Source organism: Lutra lutra, chromosome 8 (assembly GCF_902655055.1).
Source record: "Lutra lutra chromosome 8, mLutLut1.2, whole genome shotgun sequence".
NCBI classification, from domain to species: domain Eukaryota; kingdom Metazoa; phylum Chordata; class Mammalia; order Carnivora; family Mustelidae; genus Lutra; species Lutra lutra.
Window position 1 is genome coordinate 139,156,709 of NC_062285.1, and position 19,940 is coordinate 139,176,648.

The following is a 19,940-nucleotide window of genomic DNA, read 5'->3' on the forward strand; positions in this document are numbered from 1 at the left end:
GTTCCCTCTCTCGCTGTCTCTCTCTCTCTCTCTGTCAAATAAATAAATAAAATCTTAAAAAAAAAAAAAAAGGAAATGTTGGAGGCTACAAAGGGTTCCATCAGTAAAGTAAAACAAACAAACAAACAAAAACACCCATCACCTTATGCCCGGGGTTATTTTGCTGGACGTACTCCCTACCTTCTCTTCCCCCCTTTCTGTTTTCAAAGCGCAGAATCAGGAGCATTCTTGTATCAGCGCCTTCGCTGGCTCACGGGACGTATGCCGAGCATGGAAATGATTTTCGTGCGACATCACATTTCAGCAGCATGATTCGGTTGCTTGGGAATCTGTGGGCATACCGGCATTTTAAAAACCGATCCCCTCTTGCTGGGCATTTAGCTTGTGTCCGACTTGGGACTATACTTAAATATGGGCAGTTATTACCTCGGGACACCCTCCTAGGAGGTGAATTTCTTGGCCAGTGGATAGCCTACCGTGCTTCCGGGACTCTTGAGACTTTGTACAGGCTTGTCTCTCTGCTGGGCTGTCCCTTTCCTATTTATCCTCATCCTGAAATCATATTCCCCTGATGTGCAACCATAACCTTCTTCGGAAGTGTCCCTGGGCTGCACCTTCGGTCCTTCTCCCCATCCCCAGCTGCCTTTTTTTGTCCCCGGTGTCATAAGCACCTGTCAACGTCCTGCTTTTCTGAAGGCAGACGGCCTGGCACCATCTCCTTCTCTCCCCAACACATAGTAGGCTCCTGGGAAATGCTTCCCAGATGAACAAGCCGTCCCCTGGCTGGTTCAGCAGTATGGGATTGTGTGGTGTTTCTATTAGTCTCCATGAACAAGTGCCACTGTGTTATTAAATTTTTCCAAAAGCAGAATGTCTGCTGTGTTTGCCAGTTGGTTGCTCTTTTAGGAATGGGTCTACCCTGCCCATCCTGTACTCCTCAATCTGTCTTTCGGAGCCCATTCGTTGGATACCTGTGGCACCAGAAGCGCTGTTGAAGCAAGAAGCAACCTAGACCAGGGCAGGTGTGGGTCAAGCTCAGAGCTCAGTGCCTGGGCCTGGGTGGGGGGTGGTGGTGTAGGTAATGGCAGCCTCTTTAGGTGAGGAGCTCATGCTTTCCTCCAAAAGAAGTGACACTCAAAAGAGCGTCAGGCATACAGTAAGTGCTCAATAAATGCATGTCCCAGCAAGGCAAGCAATGGTGTCTGGGAGTTGAAGGGAGGGCTGGTGGGACTAGAAGTGGTGAGGAAGCTGGTTCTAGAGCATCACAGGAATTTCTCTGTTCTCTCCCCAGGGACCAAGAATGACAATTCTCCACCATCCCAGACCGTATGTCCTCCAGGGTCTCCTGAGGCCGCTACCAGGCTGTGGCTGTGTCTTTGGCAGGCAGCAGGTAGACGGAGTCTGTTGGGCTGTTGAACCCAAGACCTGTCTCTTGGGCAGGCATGACAGTCTTCCTTGGAGACGATGTGCGGAGAAGCCTGCAGCCTTAGGATGAGAAAGCCACTCCCTGCTAGTCTGGGATGTGGGATGCTGCTTCGTTCATCCTCCAGGGAGATGGGTGGCCCAGCTGGAGGAGCTGGGAGGCTCCACGTACCAAGAGGAGTTTGAGGTCAGAAGGATCTCATCCTTCACTTGCTCAGGAGACACTGGCCTTGCCCTGGGCACTGGTCACAAGACACCATAGGGCATTTTGTTCAAATGAGCTCAGGGACCCTGTGGTCTGCTGAGCATGGCACTCAAGGCCCTGCGTGGCCTGCCTTAGGGACTGCTCCTGTCCTTAGGGTGTCCACACCATCCTGTCCTCCCTGCATATCACCTCCTGGGGATCTGCAGTTCCTACCGTGGGGAATGTCCATCAGACCATCTCCTCAGTCCACCTTCTGTATCTTCTTCCAGGCCCAGCCCCCAGGCCCTCTTCTGGGAAGCCCTGCTCTGTCTCTCAGGGAGGGCATCTCTCCCTTTCCCAGCCCACGCTTGGTCCAGGATGGTCTCTGAGCAAGTCTCCCCTCTGGCTTTTCACTGGCCATGGCTGGATGGCCAGAGCTGCCTCTGGGTGCCCCCTGCCCTGCATCCCTGGGCACCCAGGGATTCCCAGGATGACACGGGTGTCAAAGCCACCCGAGCAGTGGAGCAACTATGGATTTGGGCCACTGAGCAAACCTTCTCCTTGGCCTGTGTGTCTACCTGAGGCTTCCTTCCCAAGTTCCCACGTGACTGCTCTCACACTCCTTACTTCCTGACTTGGGAAGAGCCTGCCTTGGGGCCCTGACCTTCACGGGGCAGGCACACTTGAGCTGGGCACCTGCAAAGGTCAGCGTGGACCTGAGGGACGGAGCAAGTGATCGTGGGGGGGTTGGTCCTGCCTGGTGGCACGAGGGCACTGGGGACCCTGGGGGGAGACCATGGGGCAGCTCCCCGCTCCCAAGGGGAAGTGTAGGGACGGCTAGCTGGGGGTTTCACTGTCCTGCCCACTTGCCTGGCTGAGATCACACTTATAGTCTGGCCTGTTCACTCTGCCCCAGGATCATCCTGGGCCAGGGTGAGAGAATCCAGGTCCACAGACGAGGAAGAGGAGGCAGATGCCCGCCTGCGGTCCCCTCAGCCACTCTCTGCCCCCCTTGCTGGCCTCAGGTCCCCCAGCCAGGCCTCCTTCATCTTCTGGAGCAGCCCCTCCTGCTGCTCTGGCAGAGCAAACTCTAACAGATAAATCTGACCAAGGCATGCCCCTGCCCCAAGCCTGCTATGGCTCCCATGGCCCTTGCTAAAGTCCACCCGCTTAGGCAGGGATCCAAGGCTCTTCCTGAGCTGGCTCCTATCCCTCCCCCTCCCCCACCCCATCTTCCCCTCTCCCCCCACTTCCTCTTTCTCTAGCCCCATTGAAGCTGCCATTCCAAACATGCCAAGGCCTTTGCATGCACTGTTCCCTTTGCCTGGAATGCCTTTTCCATACCTTTTCTCCTTGGCACACACTTTTTCAGCTGGGGTGTGTCCACCTCCAAGAAGCCACACCAGGTAGCCGGCCTGGCTTCTGCGCCAGCACTTGTGCGGGGAATTCTCCTGTGTCCCTGTCTGCCTCCTTACCAGACTGGGCTGTCCCCAAGGGCAGGCCAGGCCTGAGGCGCCCACGCAGGGTGTCCTCATATTGAGTCGGAAGCAGCGAAGAATGCAGGAGTGGGAGCCACCGTGTGATGTGAGTGTTGGGGGAGGGGACCCAGAAATATTGTTGAGGAGCCTTAGATGGGCCTCCGAGGGGCCACACCCCCTTCTCACTTCCCTCTCAGTCTGGGAGGCCCAGGCTTGACCTGTGCCCTGGCTGCAAGCCCTGTGGACACGGCCCTCTACTGTGGCGGGGGGCTGGAGGTCATAAGGGGCCCCTCACACTCCCTCGGGTGGGACTACCGCCTCTAGGGGTGCCGCTCTCCTCTCTGCTCAACAAGGCAGGACCTTCTTCAAACCAGGGGCCAGGTTCTCTGTGGCCCTGCCCGGCTTACCTGCCCTGCTCTGGGTCAGGCCTCTGCTGGCCACTCGCTGTACCCTGGGATCTGGGACCTGGGACCCCACGGGATTAAGAGATGTGGGCGCAGGAGGCGGAACCGGGGCCTATGCAGCCTCCGGGATGGGGTCCGCTTCTCCGCGGAAGATGGGGGTTAGGGGTCCTGGGCAGGGTGCCCTCGCGGTCCCGGGAGGGGGTCCAGGCCGGAGGCGGGGGCCGCGGCGCCCCGGAAGGAGCCGCGCACGCCCCAGCACACGGTGCCCGCCGCGGCTGCCGCGGATCCGGAGGTGAGAGCGCCCCCGCCCCGCTCCCCGCCCACCCCGCGCGTCGCCGGGCCCGGGGCTGGAGGGCGGGCCGGAGAGGGGCGCGGGGCGCGGAGGGGCGGCCGCCTGCTCTTTTCCGCAGCGCGGGCCCGCTGCTGCTCCCCGCGTCCGGCCCGCTCCCCGCTCCCTTCCCCGCTCCCTTCCCCGCGGCGGCGGGATGCGGGCCCCGGGCCCGGGCGGGGGCCGAGGGCCGAGGCCTGGCCGGCGCCGCGGGGGCCCCGGCGGGCGGCCGCGCGGGGCTGGGGACCCGGGGCGCGAGCGCGGCCCTCCCGGCGCCGGGGCGGGGGAGGCGGGCGGGCGGGAGCGAGCGAGGGAGGAGGGCGGCGGCGGGAGGGGGAGCCGGGGAGGCTCGGAGCCGCGCGGCGGGCGAGGGAGGGGGCGGCGGGGAGCCCCCCGCCCCCCGAAGGAGGAGTCTGGCTCCCACTTGCTGCCTCGGACGCGCGGCGAGGCGGCCGCCGCCGGAGGAGCCCCCGCCCCTGCGCGCCTCCCTCCCGGGAGCCGGGCCCCTGCCTCCCTCCGTGCGCGCTGCTGCTCGCGGCCGCCGCGGCCGCCGAAGAGGAGCCCGGGGCCAGGTAGGGCCGGGGGCGGCTGGGGGCGCGGGCCGGGGCGCCGCGGGGCGCGGGAGCGGGCGCCGCCGGGACCCTCTCCAAGGCGCCGGGTGACGCTCGCGGCGCGGCGCAGGGGCGCCGGCAAAGTTACTTTGGCCGCCTTTGCCGGGTGCCGGCGCCCCGGCCGGGCACCCCCGCCGCCCAGCCGGCTGAGCGGGTGACGCCGGGAGGGGCCTCGGCCGGGGCGCTGGACTCTGACTGGGGCCGAAGGGTCAGCGAAACTTTTCCCCGGCTCGCGGGTCTGTGCCGGCTGCTGGCGGAGTTGCTGGTGGAGGAAGCGGACTGGCGGGGCGCAAGTGACGATGACGGTTCTAACAATAGCAGCCCCTGGTCGCTGAGAGCCTACTGTGCGCAGCGAAGCCCCTGCGGGCACTTGGGGGCAAGGGAGGGGGTTACGAATGCTGGTCTAGTGGCCACTTTCTCTGGGCGCTGCTGGAAACTTCATCCACCCATGCGGCCGTGCCTGCACGCGTCCATCCATCCGGTCACTCATTCCACGCGTATTTGGTACTATCTGCTGTGTGCCCGGCCCAGAGGATTCACTGGCTAACCAGGCAGGTCCCAGCCCCCGCAGGTCCCATTTCCATGGTAAAGAGCGGTCCTGTCTCTTGTATCTTTATTCTGGGACTTGTTATAGGACAGTGAATTCCCTCACAGCCTCCCCTGATCCAAGTGGAGACAGAGGAGGGTCGGTCTGAGAGCTGATGTGTCCAGGAGTGTGTGGCAGACCTTGGCTTGGGGTCCTAGACCCACCATTCTGCGTTTCCTCCCATCCCCTCTCTGCTCAGGCAGGAGGCCAGAGGCCTGGCCCTGGCTCCCAAGTGTGTCCCATTGACCTCTCAGAGATGCGTATCCCCCAGCACTGGGTCAGACCTCTCCCAGTTCCCCTCCAGTAGCTTGGTTGCCTCCCCTTCCCATTTCCAAGGCCCCTATTAAACAGAGCAGAGCAGAGCAGAGCTGGGTAAGCGGGAAACAATTATGAAATTAAACTGGGGAACAAAAGTGGGTGGGCTGGTGGGTGTTTGAGCCGGCTGGACGGGCCATGAATGGTAGAGAGAGACTTGTTAGTAGGGACCGGCTATGCAGGGAGCTCAGGCCAGGCACTCCCATCCTCAAAACCCTGGTTGGTCTTTGCAGGGGAAAAAAAAAAAATACACCAACTTCATGAATAATTAGTCAGGTTGGCTAAAATGCTCTGGGCAGGGAAGGGGGGATGTCGGCGAGGCCACCAGTGGACTGCCACAGCCAAGTTGAAAGCCAGGCCTTGGTCCACGGGAGCCAAGGCACTTGGAGACCATTTGGGGAGGGGGTGGTGGTTTTGGCTGGGCTGAGGCAGGGTTCCGGTGGTGGAGAGCACACAGGGCTTGAGAGCCAACTGGTGGTGATCGGGAGGCATTCTGTAGCTGGGCAGGGTGTACCGGGGACAGTGGTGCGGGAGCCATGCTTGCTAATTCGTGCTTCACGAGGCTCAGCTCCGGGCAAATTGGCTTTCCAAGTGGTAGCCCCACAACACTTATAAAATCTTTTTTCTCAAGATGGGTTTCTGCGAAATGGTTACATCTGTTTGAGTCCTCACTCGGAGGTATATTAATTGGCTGATGGCTAGTCGAAAGGCGATAATCCCGTCACAGAGGTTTCATCATGCTTTCAGAAGTGGTTCAACGTGGGGCTGCCTTTCTATTTATTTCTCTACCCCAGAAATTTCGCGAGACCTGGGTTGAGGTAAATCCCTTTCATGTTTGACGGGGAGGCTCAGAGTATCACCTGCTTGTGGGGAGCCCTTGTTCTGATGTGACAGCTGTGGGCGCACTTAGGATCACCCCCCCACCCCCCAGATGAGGCCCCGTGGACTGATGGACAGAACAAGTCTGAGTTTAGGTAAAAGCCTTGGGCTTCTGGGTCTTTCTACTAGTGTCTACACTGTGTCAGGAATGTATAGGCCAATAAATAGAATAACCTTTCAAGAAAAGCCTGCTTTTAAAAAATTTCCCAGACCACCCTCGAGACTATGAAATCTTCATCCGATAAAAGCAATTCAAGTTCATTTGTTTTCCTTGAACTTGCTACATTCCCTGGCAGGGATGGCCCCTCGTGTGCTCACCTAATCCGGGACACGTCTTTTTGCCCCGAGGAATTAAGGACGGTTGTAGGATTTCACTCAAGGGCAGCACTCAAGAAGAAAAACCAGCATTCCTGGTTCAGACTAGTGGAAAAAAGAACCCCCCCTCCCCCTGCAAAGTGCCCTCATCTTTTAATCTATAGAAATGATTCTGTTGTTCCAGCTTCAGGCCTGTGAACTGAGCATGAATAGTGGGGCAGGGGAAAACAATCGGCCAGGCAAAGACTTTTAACAAGTAAATATGATGCACAGAAAAAACATGCAATTAGTGGAGGTTAGTTAATGCCTTTCAAGTTGCGGCCGAGCTGTAGTTAAGGATAGAATTTCTGCGTTATCCCTGAATTGTCTGTCAAAATCTTTAATGTGACAACGTGACATGTCTCTCCCAACGCCCCTCCTTCGCTGTGAGCAGAAAAAGGGTCTTTTCAAGCATCCCCCCTCCGCATTCTTCTTCTCCCTGAGATCTCTCTTTCGGCAATTGGTACCTTTGTTTGCCTGCACCTCTGGAATCAGGGACCCTGGGGGAAAGGGGCTCCCCAGATGCATGAGCCAGGGAATGGGTCCTCAGGTTCACCCTGACGGGCTGCTTGTGGGGTCTCCCTTCTGGCCAAACGTCTCACCTTATGGGATCAGGCATGCCAAATGTTTGGGAGGCAGGGAAGAGGGAGCAAAGGGCATGATTCACACCAGAAGAGCTGTCTAGACGGTGCTGGGTCACTCTGAGAGCAGATCCATGTAGCTGGGCGTCCTGGGGGGTGGCCGTCTCCACGGAAGGAGACCACCAGCTATCATCCTCTGAGACTGTTCGCCTCGAATCCGAAGAAGCAAAGAAAACGTTAAAGCAAAAGCAACCCCAAGGGAAAGAAAAAAGAGAGATCCCTTTTTGGGGGTGGTGTTGGAGCGAAGGTATAAATAGTTCCTTGGTGAATTTGATTCACTGTGGCTCTCCCCGGTGATCTGGCTACTCTGCTGTCAAAAGGAAAGGTTTTACTTTATTTTGACTTTTTCTGGTCCTAATGAGACGAAATTTAGTTCTATCTTCTTTCCATTGGAAGGATCTATGGTGGAGGAGGACAGCCCCAACCTCATAAAAAAAATCTCAGCAAATTGAGATTATAGGTTTTCGTTTTGAACTCGGATGCAAACTTGAGGTATTCTTTGGTCTTTTCATGGCTTTCCATCAATCACTCTTTGGGGGTTTTCTTGGACACGAATTGGGTGGCTTGATGTCACAATCTGGTCACACATGATAAATAAATGCAGCTACAGTGAAAACAAGAAGTCTCCCCTCTGGTTGATGGTGATGCTCCTGGAGTTCAGAGACAAGGATGGAGTAGATCCCTCCCTCCGCCACCCAAACCTGGGCCGGAGAGTTTGCTTCTATCGAATGCCTTCCCATTTCCGTCCCCTTCTTCCAGGAAGGATTTGAGACTCAGCATTGGTGCACATCAAAAGACTCTTGGCATGGCCCATGCTAATTTCATCACTTTAAGGAGCAAATGATGCCTACTTCCAATTTCTAGCGTACCCGGTCACTTCCCCTTCATTTCGTTCCTTTGCATTTTCTGACGGTGCTGCAGCCCACAAGACCGCAAAATACATTGCTCCGGCTACCTGAGAAGTGTGAGTGCCCGAGCCCTGTCTTTCCCCCTTCACAACCAAGTGCTTTTGGCATTGCGGCATTGCAGTGCTGGTGGAAAAGGCAAATTTTCCCTCCTCCAAGGTGTGGAGGGTGGAGAGTTGAGTTTTGCTGTTTTTGTTTTTGTTTTTTTCCTGGTCATTCAGACACATGAGTTAATTGACCATACTTCAGAGGTTTCATCCACAGTTGCAGATTCCCCACAATCACCGAAAATGCACTTGCGCTGATCAGAAAAATGGCAAAACCTCGATCTCAGACTTAAGTATTAAAATTTACCATAGTGCCGATTTGATTACGCTTCAGTGACATCTGTGTAATAGATTTCCGTGAGAACTGTAAATTGACGTTCACTTTCTTTGCAAATTTTACTTGAATGCTGAAGAGCCCAGACCCTCTTCCTCGCCCCCCCCACTTCCCCAACCACGTGGGTCCCAAACCCCATGACCTTTGAGTGTGACTTGACATGAATGTGGAAAGGAGATTCAAAATGCTGATTTTTTTTTTTTTTACACATTTACCTCTCGTCTCCTTTTGTGTGTGAGCGTGTCTGTGTGCGTGTTTGAGACGGATCTGGGCAGCTTCCCATTTCAACTCCGTGGCTCCGTGAATCTCCAAATGCTTTATTTTGAAAACTAGGACATAGCACTTTGCAGAAGAAAAATCATTCCACTCGTTATTATTTATGTGATTGCTGATGTACTAGATGGATAGAGAAAGCACCAAGAATTATACTAATTTATGGAGCTGAGCGCTGGTTTACAAACATATATCCCAGCCTGAGCTTTGTGGGTTTCTCCGCGTCTTGGGCCTCGTTGGGTGCTGTGGGATTGGAGAATATTCGGAATTTGAAGACCAGCCGGGTGAACTGACTGCATCCGTGTCTAAAATTAAAGGAATAAGTGAGCAGCTATTTGTGGCAGAGAAGACATGATCCACTAAGCAGCGCTCTCCATCATTCTGAAATAAAAGTACATAATTGGAAAATGAAGCGGCAGCCAGTGCTCGGGGGGTGGGCGGCGAGGAATTAGAAAGTGTAATTTAAAATCATGTAGTCATAATTCAAAATGGGCCCAGCTAAAAGGTTTTTAAGTGGTAAATGCTTTAAAGTCACTCGTGGTTGATCCTTTTTCAAAGAAGATGTCTAATTTTCACGATATGTGTGCCCTCCATCGTCAGCTTGGCCCATCACTCATCCGGCGAGGCTGCCAACCCCAGCTGCAGGGGGCTGTGCTCCGTCCTGGGGACCCGAGGCCAAGATCGGGGCCGGGCATACCAGAGGGCTGGCCTCTTCGGGATGCTGTGGATTGGGCTTGATTCCCCCCACCCCTGCCATGGGCTATTTGTTTGTTTTTCCTTTCCTTTATGTTTCTCTCTCTCTCTCTTTTTTCTTTTTTACACCTTGATGACTTTTTTTTTTAAGATTTTATTTATTTATTTGACAGACAGAGATCACAAGTTGGCAGAGAGGCAGGCAGAGAGAGGGGGGGAAGCAGGCTCCCTGCTGAGCAGAGAACCCGATGTGGGGCTCGATCCCAGGACCCTGGGATCATGACCTGAGCAGAAAGCAGAGGCTTAACCCTCTGAGCCACCCAGGCGCTACCCAGGCGCATCCCCTCCCATGACATTTTTAACTACTGACTGATCAATTGCAGATTTTCAGGCACAAGCAAAGCAAGGAAAGACAAAACCATTTAAAAATGATTTTTGAACTTGAGTGGAAGCGTGCCTTAAAGAGTTAGTCTCCCCCCGTCCCTTGCATCTTGGTGTTTTTCTGTGAAATATTATTTCTCCTGCCTTTGGCTTCGGGAGGACTACTTAGGTGTTCGCGTGGCTTCTCTGTGACCCTTTGCCACGTGGCAGTAAATATTGGACAGAAGCCCCAGGGAGCAGTGACTTGCGCTGAGCTGGCTTTCTCTCTGCGAGTCGCTCTGGGTGATTGGTGGGGACAGTCGCCAGCAGGCTGGGCTGACTTGGAGAGCTGCCCCCACTCACCATTAGAGAAGACGAGGAGAGGGATAGAGAAGCCCTTAGGTTCCCGGAGAAAGCTGTCCAGGCATCGGTCTTTGTCACCACCCCGCCTTGGGGAGACTGTTGGGGCGGGTGTTTCTCTGGGGCTTCTTCTCTGTTGTGGACAATCCTGTGTGGTCATTGCCCTCTGAGTTCCCGACCCAGCACAGCACAGTATTGTCCTAGCCTCACTGTCCTGGGTGCAAAGATGCCAAGAAGAGAAACATGGGTGCCTTTTGAGGGGTGGTTGTCTTGATGGCCTTGGGTTGGCTTTATTGATGGAGACCTTTGCTCTTTATGACATTTCCAACTGTCTTTGAGATGGGGACGCTTTGGAAAGCCAGAGAAGATGCCGGCAATAAGACTGGCAGGGGACTATGAGCCAGGACCGTCCTGGGCCTGCCCTGGCTTTGAGGAGCCCGTGTCAGGTGGAAGGGGATGCCTCAAGCCTTATGGCAAAGGAAATCTATCTTTGATGTTCATATCAGCAACCCCTGGTGGCACACGTGCTCGTGGCTTTCCCTCCCGAATCTGCTGGGCGTATTTGAGCTGCCGGCATGACCCAGGTGTCTCCTTTGCAAAGATGCTCCGTGTAAGCCCAGGCCTCTTACAGTCTCTCCTTTCTGGGCCGTTGGCTCATGCTGGCTGGTCTTGCAGCTGGGTGGGGGCCTTCCGGGGCCCAGAGACCCCATTCCCTCCCCCTCATCCTAATGGGGTTCTGAGCTGCACTTTCGATCTGCCTGGCTGCTCCCTGGTCCCCAAGCCCTTTGCGGGTCAGTTACACATCTGAGTCATGTGGGTTGCAGAACAGACCCCCGGAGTGGGGACCGTGGGTGTTTGGGGCTGACCTGCAGTATGTTGGGTGAGGTGGGTGGTGAGGATCTTGCCTCGGAAAGGTAGTCAAGGGTCCAGGGCAGGCTGTTCTGTCTCTGTCCGATTACAGTGTCCCGGGAAGTGTGAATTAACAGGGTGGGGGTGGTCGCCCAGTAACGGGATGGGTGGGAAGAGGCTGGGAGTCCGGCTTCCAGGTGAGGGAGGAGGGTTCCTTGATTATCTGAAAATCTCTGCTCGATTCTCAGAAGCTCCCTGCAGAGCTTCCGGGTTTCACCGGAACTTTCTAACCACAGTGGAAGAGACCTTTAGTGAGCGCCTACTGTGTGCTGGGTCCTCAGCCAGGGCCTTTCTCAGGTCCCACGTCCTGGTGTCCGCCCAGGGGTTCTGGGAAGGAGGTCTGAGCGTCCGCAGCCTTATAGGGCAGAGACCTGAGTTTTGGGAGGTGAAAACTGCTTTTAAATCCAGGCTGTGAGTTGTGAGTGCCTGTGCGTTTCCTCTCGTTCATTCCTTCGTTCACCTGCGGTTTTATTCTTGGCCTCTCATTCAGCTCAGACACAGGGGATGTGGTGAGAGAGGCCCTGGGGGGTTTGTGGCTGGAGCCTGCCTGCCTGGCCCAGCCTGGGGAGGTCAGGGAGATGCCCAGGAACCAGGTCTGTGCACCCGTTCATGCGGGGTGTGCAGAGCCTTTCAGCGGAGGGAACAGCGCGTGTGAAGGCTCAGAGGCAGGATTGCCGGTGTGCTGCGGGGAACCTGGGAGTGGGGAGCTTCACCTGAGCCGTGAGAGGGAGCCTGGGTATCCCGTGTGGCCTCCTGAGCTGATTGAAGGATCTGGAGCTTTAGCCCAGAGCAGCAGGATGGCCTTGGGGACATTTGGTGAGCAGGAGGGAGTGGCTTTAGTCAAATGTGCATTTTAGGATCTTTGTTCAGGAGGCTGGCTTGGGCTGGCCTTGGCGATGCAGTCGGAGGAGGCCGGACGAGGCTGTGGGGACAGTCAGAGAGCACAGGTCCTGGAGCCGGCCTCTTCCCAACTTCTGACCTTTCCATACAGCTGGTGCCTAATTGCTCCTTACCGCTTAGTGCCTCGGCTGATGCCCAGGTTCCTCATGGCATCCGAGGACCAGCAACGAAATGTCTTTGGGGGGAACCAGAAAGATAAATCACCTTGTGAGAGAATCTGACTCGAAAAGCGGGCCCTACAAATTAGAGGCAATATTTCAACAAGAAGTTTTCAACCCAGAAATTTCAAGAATTTTCGGCCCATCCAAGCAGGTTGATTGGGCTTCTCTGGAGAGGCAGGCACAAGGCTTACTTCTTCTCCTCTGTTTCCCTGAGAGGGGCCTAATGAGGCAGCGGAAGCAGCACAGAGAGGTTAAGTGACTTGCTCAGGTTCCACAGCTAAGTAGTGCTGGAGACTGAATTTGAACCCACTGCCTGGGACTGCGAAGTTCAGGCCATTCTCCACTGTGGTAGCACACCAGGGATCAAGAACAAAAACAATAAGAGGGAGACCATTTGTTTTTTATTTTATTTGTTTGAAGATTATTTATTTATTAGACAGAGAGAGAGATAGCAGTAGAGACAGCAGAAGCACGGGGAGCAGCAGGCAGAGGCAGAGAGAGAAGTGTCTCCCCGTGGAGCAGGAGCAGGAGGAAAGACACAGGGCTCATGCTTTACTGACTGAGCCACACAGGTGCCCTGAGAGAGACCATTTATTGGTGCCTCAGGGCCTTTGCACTTCCTTCTGTCTTGGTTCTCTTTCCCCAGGTCTGGGTCTGGCTGGCTCCCTCTCAGCACTCACCTTTGAGGTGACCTCCCTTCTTCAGACAGGCCTTTCTCGATCCCCCAATTTCAAGGAACAACCCCCCCTTCCCCCACTACTCATTCCGTTACTCTGCTCTTTTTCCAGGCACATATCATTATCTGAAAGTATCTTTTCTATTTACATTGTTGCCTCCTCCATCCCTTCCCTTGTGGGCAGTGACCCGAATGCTTTCTCGCTGCTCTTTCTGGCTCTCGGAACAGTGCCGGTGTGTAGGGCTGTGGTTAAATGTTGGGTTGCATAAATAAATGCATTAATTAATTCGTTCCACCCTTCTCCTCCTGGTTTCATTGTCTTCCCACCCGCTGGCCCAGAGGAGGCACCTGCCGCCTGGCCATGATGCATGCCTTGCTCAAGGTCACTCTGCTGGCCCTGGGACCGGAGCCCAGGCGGTCTCTGCACACGCCGGGGGCCCAGCGGGTCCCAGCGGCCCTGTTGCACAGCCAGCTCGCTGCTGCTTATTCTATGGACCAGGTGGAAACGCTTCCCAGCTAGAAGCCGTTTGTTTGGGCAACGCTGCTCCCCCTCCGCGGATGGGCTGCGTTCTCCACACGGCGGCTGACGCGCTGCTGCGGCTCCATAAATATTAAATGGGTATTAAAAGAAGGCTCTGCGTTCCCAGTTTCCCTGATTTCTTCAAGCAGGGCCCAATGCAAACCCCCTTTATGTGAAACGCAGCATTTCACTGCAGAGTGCCTCCCGGGACGCCTTGCTGCCTGCCTTTCCTGGCTGCGTCCCCGGGTGCAGAGCCGTCCTCCCTGCCCCGGCTGCAGGCTGAAGGCTGGGCATGCCGGCTCGTTGCCCCTTGGGGCAGGGACAGGTGGAAGCCCCTGAGACCTCCCCTTTCAGAGGGCTGTGCTCCGCCCAGCCAGCCTCCCTGCAGGGGTGTGTGGTGGGTAAGCAGGGGAGGGACCAGGAGTCTTCAGCCTTCAGCTGAGGCCTCTTGGCACCCACCCTCTGGCAGGCCGGTGCTGGGCATGAGGGAAAGAGACTGTCAAGACACGTACTCGTTTCCTCCACCCATCCCTGCCTCCTTTCATCCCTCGGTCCTCTATCTGTACATCCCTCCCCTCATCTATTCATCTATCCATCATCCATCTATCCGTCCGTCTGTCCATCCATCCATTTATAGATCCCTCCCTCGAGCCACTCATTCACTAATGTGACGTGTATGCAAGTGTCTGCAGTGGCCCTGGGGATGACAGTAATAATGTCGGGATAATCGCTAACATTTATTGGGCACTTACTACGTGCTGGGCCCGTTGACAAGCGGTTTCCATGCGTCCCCTCGTTTCATCTCCATGACTGAATGAGGAAGCCAGTATTTCCCCTGCATTCCGTGGATGAGGAGACGGAGCCGCCTGGAGGCGAAGCCACTTGTTCAGGATTGCAGAGCTGGGGGTGGGGGGAGAGTGGCTGGCACTGCCTGGGGGGAGGGGAGTGAGCGAGACCCAGGGCCCGCCTCCAGGAGACGTCTGGCTCCTCATGCCACCCTGGAATGGGGACCCCGATTCCCAACTCCAAGGAAATGCTGGCTTTGTCGAGGGGTAAAGGGCGAGTCAGCGTTTGCCCCCTGGAGAGGAAGGCAACCCTTTGGGAGCCCTGGTGTCAGGCCACCTGCCACGCGAGCTCGGTGGCACATGCCGTCTGTGCTGGCCCAGCAAGAGTCTTCCCAGCTCCGAGGGGCACTTCTCCCCTCTGTAGGATGGGAGGGTAGAGGTGTCCATTGGAGGAGCCGGGGCAGGGATTTCCAGCAGGGCTGCGTTCTGGTCTGTTGGCATTTGTGAACATTCGGGTTCTCCAGGCCCTTCTGCTCACCGTCGACACCCCGTTCCACAGATACCCCTGTACGTGGGCAGCAGCTGCTCACAATGGCCCCTTGATTCGCAGGTGTTATATTGAACGGAAGAATGATCGTAATAGGAACAGGGAGTCTTCGCTGGGTACTTGGTACCTGCCAGGCGCTGTGCCCAGGATCCCCATTTGTTTCACCTGCACAGCTACCCTGGGAGGGAGTGTTACTGTTATCAAACCGATCTCGGAAGAGGAAGCTGAGACTCAGAGAGGTTAGGACATTGGCCTAAGATCACACAGTGAGTCAGTGCAATGCTGGGGCTCAAACCCCCACCCAGATCTGGATCTTTGGCGGTGTGGGCCTCTGCGTCCGTGGCCCCCAGTCCTCTCACAGGGTTACAAAGGGGCACGGGCCAGCTCCCACGGAGATTTTGTGAGTCCCGAGGCCTGGACACCCTGATTTGGGCACGTCAGAGGCCTGCCAGGTCATTCTCTGCCAGGAGAGGGGAATCACAGCGAAACAATTAACAGGAAAAAGGACAGAAGCAAGTGTATCCTGGGGGAAAGCAGATTTTTTTTCTTGTCTTCCCAAGTGGAGGAAAGGGAGGGATATGTGTTGTGAATCAGGGTAAGTTTTTTGTTTTTAGTTTTTTTTTTGTCTTTTTTTTTTTTTTTTTTTTGTCTTTTTGGGGGTGGGGATGGGGGAAGAGGAAGACGCTGCCATTTTTTACACCTTCTATGGGCCTGATTGTTGAGATTTTTTAGAAAAATTAATAACCCACTTCTCCTTCACACGCAATTAAAATGTTCACCAGTCTCTAATTTTTGTCATTTTCCTAATCTAATTTGTTTTCTGATGGTGTCATTCTTCTTCCATGCGCGAAGCAAAGGGAATTTTTCTTCGTTTAACACGACTGGGTTATGACTGACCAGAAGGAGTTTAAATTATGTTATTTTCTCCTTGGTTAAATGCAGTGCACATGGAATCGGAGGGTCTTAATGACCCCAAATTGAAACAAAACACAACAAAACATCTTTAAGGCCTTATGTATTTACACAGTTAAAAAAAAATAATTATGGGAACACATGAGAAAGCTAGCCGGTCTTAGAAAGGAGGCATTGGCGGCGGTGGGAAGCGTGTGAGCCTGGTGGGATGGGATGGAGACGGAGCTTGGCACCCTGTCCGAGTCAGTCAGAAGGACCAGTCAGAGGATGTTAAAATCCAGTCGCGGCAAATGCAGACGGCGCTTCCCGAGGGAAGACAGGGTAAAGGGAAGGATGGCATTTGCAGGCTATGGTTCTGTGTGGACTGGATTTGGGAAGGTTTTTTTTTTTTTTTAAAGTAGATCCTCCTCCGCACCCCCCCCAGGGCCACCCCCTGAGCTGAGTTGGTGGATGGCAATCTGTCTGGGAAAATCCCTTCTCCAGGCACTGCTCGGAGATATCTTTAGGCGACACTGATGTTGAGGAAGGAATTTGCGCCCGTGCTCTCCACCTGCTCCGGCTTGCAGGGCTGTGGGTGTGGCGTCTTTGGGGGTCTGTGGGGCGGGGGCGGGGAGGCAGGGGAATCCTCCCTAGTCCCCTATTCGGATAAGTGAAACTTCCTTACCTGTTTCCAGAATACCAGCCATTGTCCTGCCCCATGTCCCGGTCACCCTGTGGGCTCCGGAGGATTTTGTGGAAGAACAACAACAACAAAAAATGTCTTAAGTATTTAAACATGTTGGACCACGCAGGCATCCGTCCCCGGCGTTGTGGGTTTCTTTTCTTTTCTTTCTCTCTCTCTCTCTTTTTTTTTTTTTTTTTTTTTTTTTGGTCCCCTCCCTTCCTCTCCTTTTCTTTTTACCAAAGTATATTCATCAAACTGCTGAGTTGGAAAGATCTGTAATGAGTTTTTGAGCTGTACGACTGTGTTTTTTTCCTCTCCCCCCTTCGTCTTTCTAAATCTTCATCTGACATTAAATAAAGCAAATCCCAAACAGATTAACTGTCGTACGGTTCTGCTCCGTCTCCCCAGTCTGTTCCCAGGTCTGGCTCGGGGCCGGGCGGCGGCAGCGGGCGATGCCCGGGCGGCCCGCAGAGGTCCATGTGGCGCGCTAGGTGGGATCCCGGCGTCCTGAAGGCCGAGGCCCTGGCCCTCCTGCCCTGTGGCCTGGGCATGGCGTTCTCCCAGTCGCACGTGATGGCCGCCCGGAGGCACCAGCACAGCCGGCTCATCATCGAGGTGGACGAGTACAGCTCCAACCCCACCCAGGCCTTCACCTTCTACAACATCAACCAGGGACGCTTCCAGCCGCCGCACGTGCAGATGTAAGTGGGCAGCTCTGGGCGGGACCGGCTGCTGGGGCGGGCTCGAGGGGGCGGGTGGCCTCCCGGCCTCTGGGCCCAGGGGCTTCATGCTCGTTGGTCTGCATGATTCTGGAGGCTCCGAGCTGGGAGAGATGTGTGAGACGTGGCTGGGACAGCCTGGGGGCCGGTTCTGGCTCCCGGCCCTGTTTCCGCCGGCCAGGAGATGTTTCACAGATATTTAACAATGAGGTGACTGCACGTAAAAATCCAGACTTCTGGCTTCGCTTTGTGAAACCACAAGGCCTGGCGACTGGGGGCCCACAGTGTCTCATGGGCGATGTCTGGGGGGCTGAGCTCCAGCTGCCCCCACTTGGTATTTGCGTTGGTGACTCCTGGTCTGATTCATGTTCCTCGTTGTACAGCCAGGGAGACCGAGGCCCTGAGAGGGAAGGGCCTTGCTCCAGGCTCCAGGCAGGTTGGGAACCTAGTTTTGGACTGGGGGTCTTCCCTGAGTTCTACCCCTCTCTTTTGTCTGGACCTGTTTTGCTTCTATAGGGAAAGAAAAAATGCTTTTCTAAAGGACTGGGGAGTCCTGCCACCTGCCCCTTGGGGCCGATGGAGCATTCCAGGGATGTCCTAGCGGAAGGCCAAGGCAAAGGCACAGCCCCGGGATCCCCTGGGACTGAGGGAAAACTCTCTACCCCCTGGGTGGTTTTCTGAGGTCTGGGAGGCAGGGGAGGCCCAGCAAGGAGATGGCTAAACTCCCAGCTCCGGCCTCGGTGGCTCTTCTGGTTCCTAGAAGACACTCCCCCTCCTTTATCCTTGACTTCTTCCAGGGCCGTGAGCACCAACTCTGGGGAGCCGTAATGTGGGGGCCTAGTGGCTGTTCCTTTGGGGAGACTGGTGCATCCAGCCCGTGGACCCCTTTGGAAAAGGAGGCCAGGGGTGTCCAATCCCAGGGCAGGAGCTTGGGTGCGGGCAAGTCGCTGCCTCTGGTTCCCGTGTGGCTCCCCCTGGAGCTATCCTCTGTCGTTGAGCTTTGGGTGTGGAGAGATTCCTCATGGGAGGAGGGCCTGGGAGGCTGGCCGGCACCAGGCCTGGGGTACGCTCCAGCACTGGGAACACGCCCGTCCCTCCATGCTCGCTTGGGAAATGCTCATTTCGGAGGGGACTGAGGCCTGGTGTCCGCAGCTGCCTACTTTATTTTTTGGTGCGTTTCTACTTGGGGAACTAACTGCCTCCTATTTCCATCCTGGGGCCAGATTGGCAGATTGGGTCAGGAAGGAAGGCCCAGGCTCTCAGCATTCGATTTCTTAGTGGGGGGGACGTTGAGGCCTGTCAGGGCCGCCTTCCCCAGGCTGGGTTTTCTCTTTTGTCCATGGGGTTCGTCCTCCGGGGCTGGAAGTGACCATGCCTGGGGTCCCTGGATGCTGGCTGGACTCCTGCCCCAGCGGGAACAGGCAGGAGCACCTGGGTGGCAGGCAGAGCAGGTGGGGTTCCTGGCCCTGGACCCTTGTGCACCCCCACTTCAAAGGGTCCCCAGACACCGGAGATAATGTCGTGTAGTGCCGTGCAGAGCTGTGGCTTACCGGGCCCGACAGACACTCAGGCAGGCCCCAGCCCTGGAACAGAGCCAGTGGAACAGGAGGTCAGAGGGGAGGAGGGCTGGGGAGCAGAGGAAGGACTCTGTGGAGAAGATGACTTCTAGGCTGAGACCCAGAGGAGGATGGGTGGGGGAGCAGGCTGGGAGGGCCAGGGCGCTGGAGGACGGCTCAGCAGGTGGGGAGCTTCCCGTGCAGGCCCCTGCGGGCCCGGCTGGGTCCTGACAAAGCACAGTCAGTGACCACAGGAGAGAGGGGTGGCCGCTTCCATTTAACCCATGAGCCACTGTGGGTTCGGAATGTTTGTGAGCAGGAAATCCACACCCGGGATGGGGCTAGTAGTGAATGTTCCGTCTTGTTAGTGCATACTGGGCTGGGCTAGGTGCTTGGACCATGGCAGTGGCCAGAGATGGAGCCCTGCCCCGTGCTGAGCTGACCTTCCCGTGGGGGGGCAGACGGGTGACACACGTGTCATCCAAGTGGGTAACAGTGTATGATACAGGTGTTGTGGCGAGCGTGCTTCCTGGCTTTTCCATGGCCTCTCAGCTAGAGTGGTCACAGCCGAACCCCCACGGCCTGCTCCATGGCTCATGACCATCTCTCCTGGCCTGCTCTGCACGGCCCGCTCCCAGGGCAGGAGTTCCAGGCTGCCATCGGCAGTGGGGCTCAGGGGCTGGGGCAGTGAGTGGCCCGGGAAGAGCACGCACTGAGCCCGGGGTCTGGGCTCCTTCTCCAGGGCTCCCTCGTCGCCTGCTCCGGCCAGCCCAGCTCTGAAATGCAACTTGGCATAAAGCCAGGCGACGCCAGGGCCAGGCAGGGACTTGGGAGGGCTGCTGCCTTCTTTGAGACCGCAGGCCCCCAGTGCAAGGGAAGCGGGCGGCTGCTGGCGGTGTCTGTGCAGGTTTCCATGGCGAGTCTCCATTGAGGGAGAGACAGGGAGGATGGATGCCGCTTCCCGCCCGTGATTTATCACTGCCCTGGGCTTTGTCTCCGGAGGGAGGGAGCGAGGGGGCCATATTTAATAAATCCACAATTTATATTTAATAACGGCAGCGACAACCCAAACATGGCCCGCGATTGAGCCGTTTGATTTATGTGGTTGCCCCCAGAGACCCTGGCGGTGAGGAGGCTGCCTTTGCCTGAGTAATGAGTCTCCGGACACGGCTTCTGGGTTCAGGGCCCGGAGACCAATGATCCCTCACCCTGAGGGCCCAGAAACCCTGTGCCTGGCCTCCTGCCCTGGGGGGCTGGGTGGATGTGTGATGGGCGTGGACCAGGTTATCCTGACAGTCTGCTGGAGAGGTGCCTTGGGGGCTGGTGTCAGGCAGTGACTCTTCTCACTGGCCTTTAAAAGGCATCCTGTGGGTGGAGACTCGAGCCGTCCTGTTGAAAGACCCCCTAAGCACATCTT

General features: G+C 56.1%; 1 protein-coding gene across 3 annotated transcripts in view; it reads left to right on the forward strand.

Annotated features, from left to right (window-relative positions):
• Positions 1 to 3,084: 3,084 nt before the first annotated feature.
• The window catches only part of MPPED1 (metallophosphoesterase domain containing 1), a 75,200-nt gene continuing 58,344 nt past the window's right edge, over positions 3,085 to 19,940 (forward strand). The window contains exons 1-2 of one of the 3 annotated variants that reach the window (XM_047743374.1): positions 3,085 to 3,190; positions 16,657 to 16,949. In XM_047743374.1, the coding sequence (XP_047599330.1) occupies positions 3,164 to 3,190; positions 16,657 to 16,949 (320 nt within the window). In that variant the 5' untranslated portion in view covers positions 3,085 to 3,163. Of the gene's footprint in view, positions 3,191 to 3,756; positions 3,781 to 4,215; positions 4,389 to 16,656; positions 16,950 to 19,940 lie in introns of those variants that run through there. The other 2 variants (XM_047743375.1, XM_047743376.1) reach the window with 2 other exon arrangements.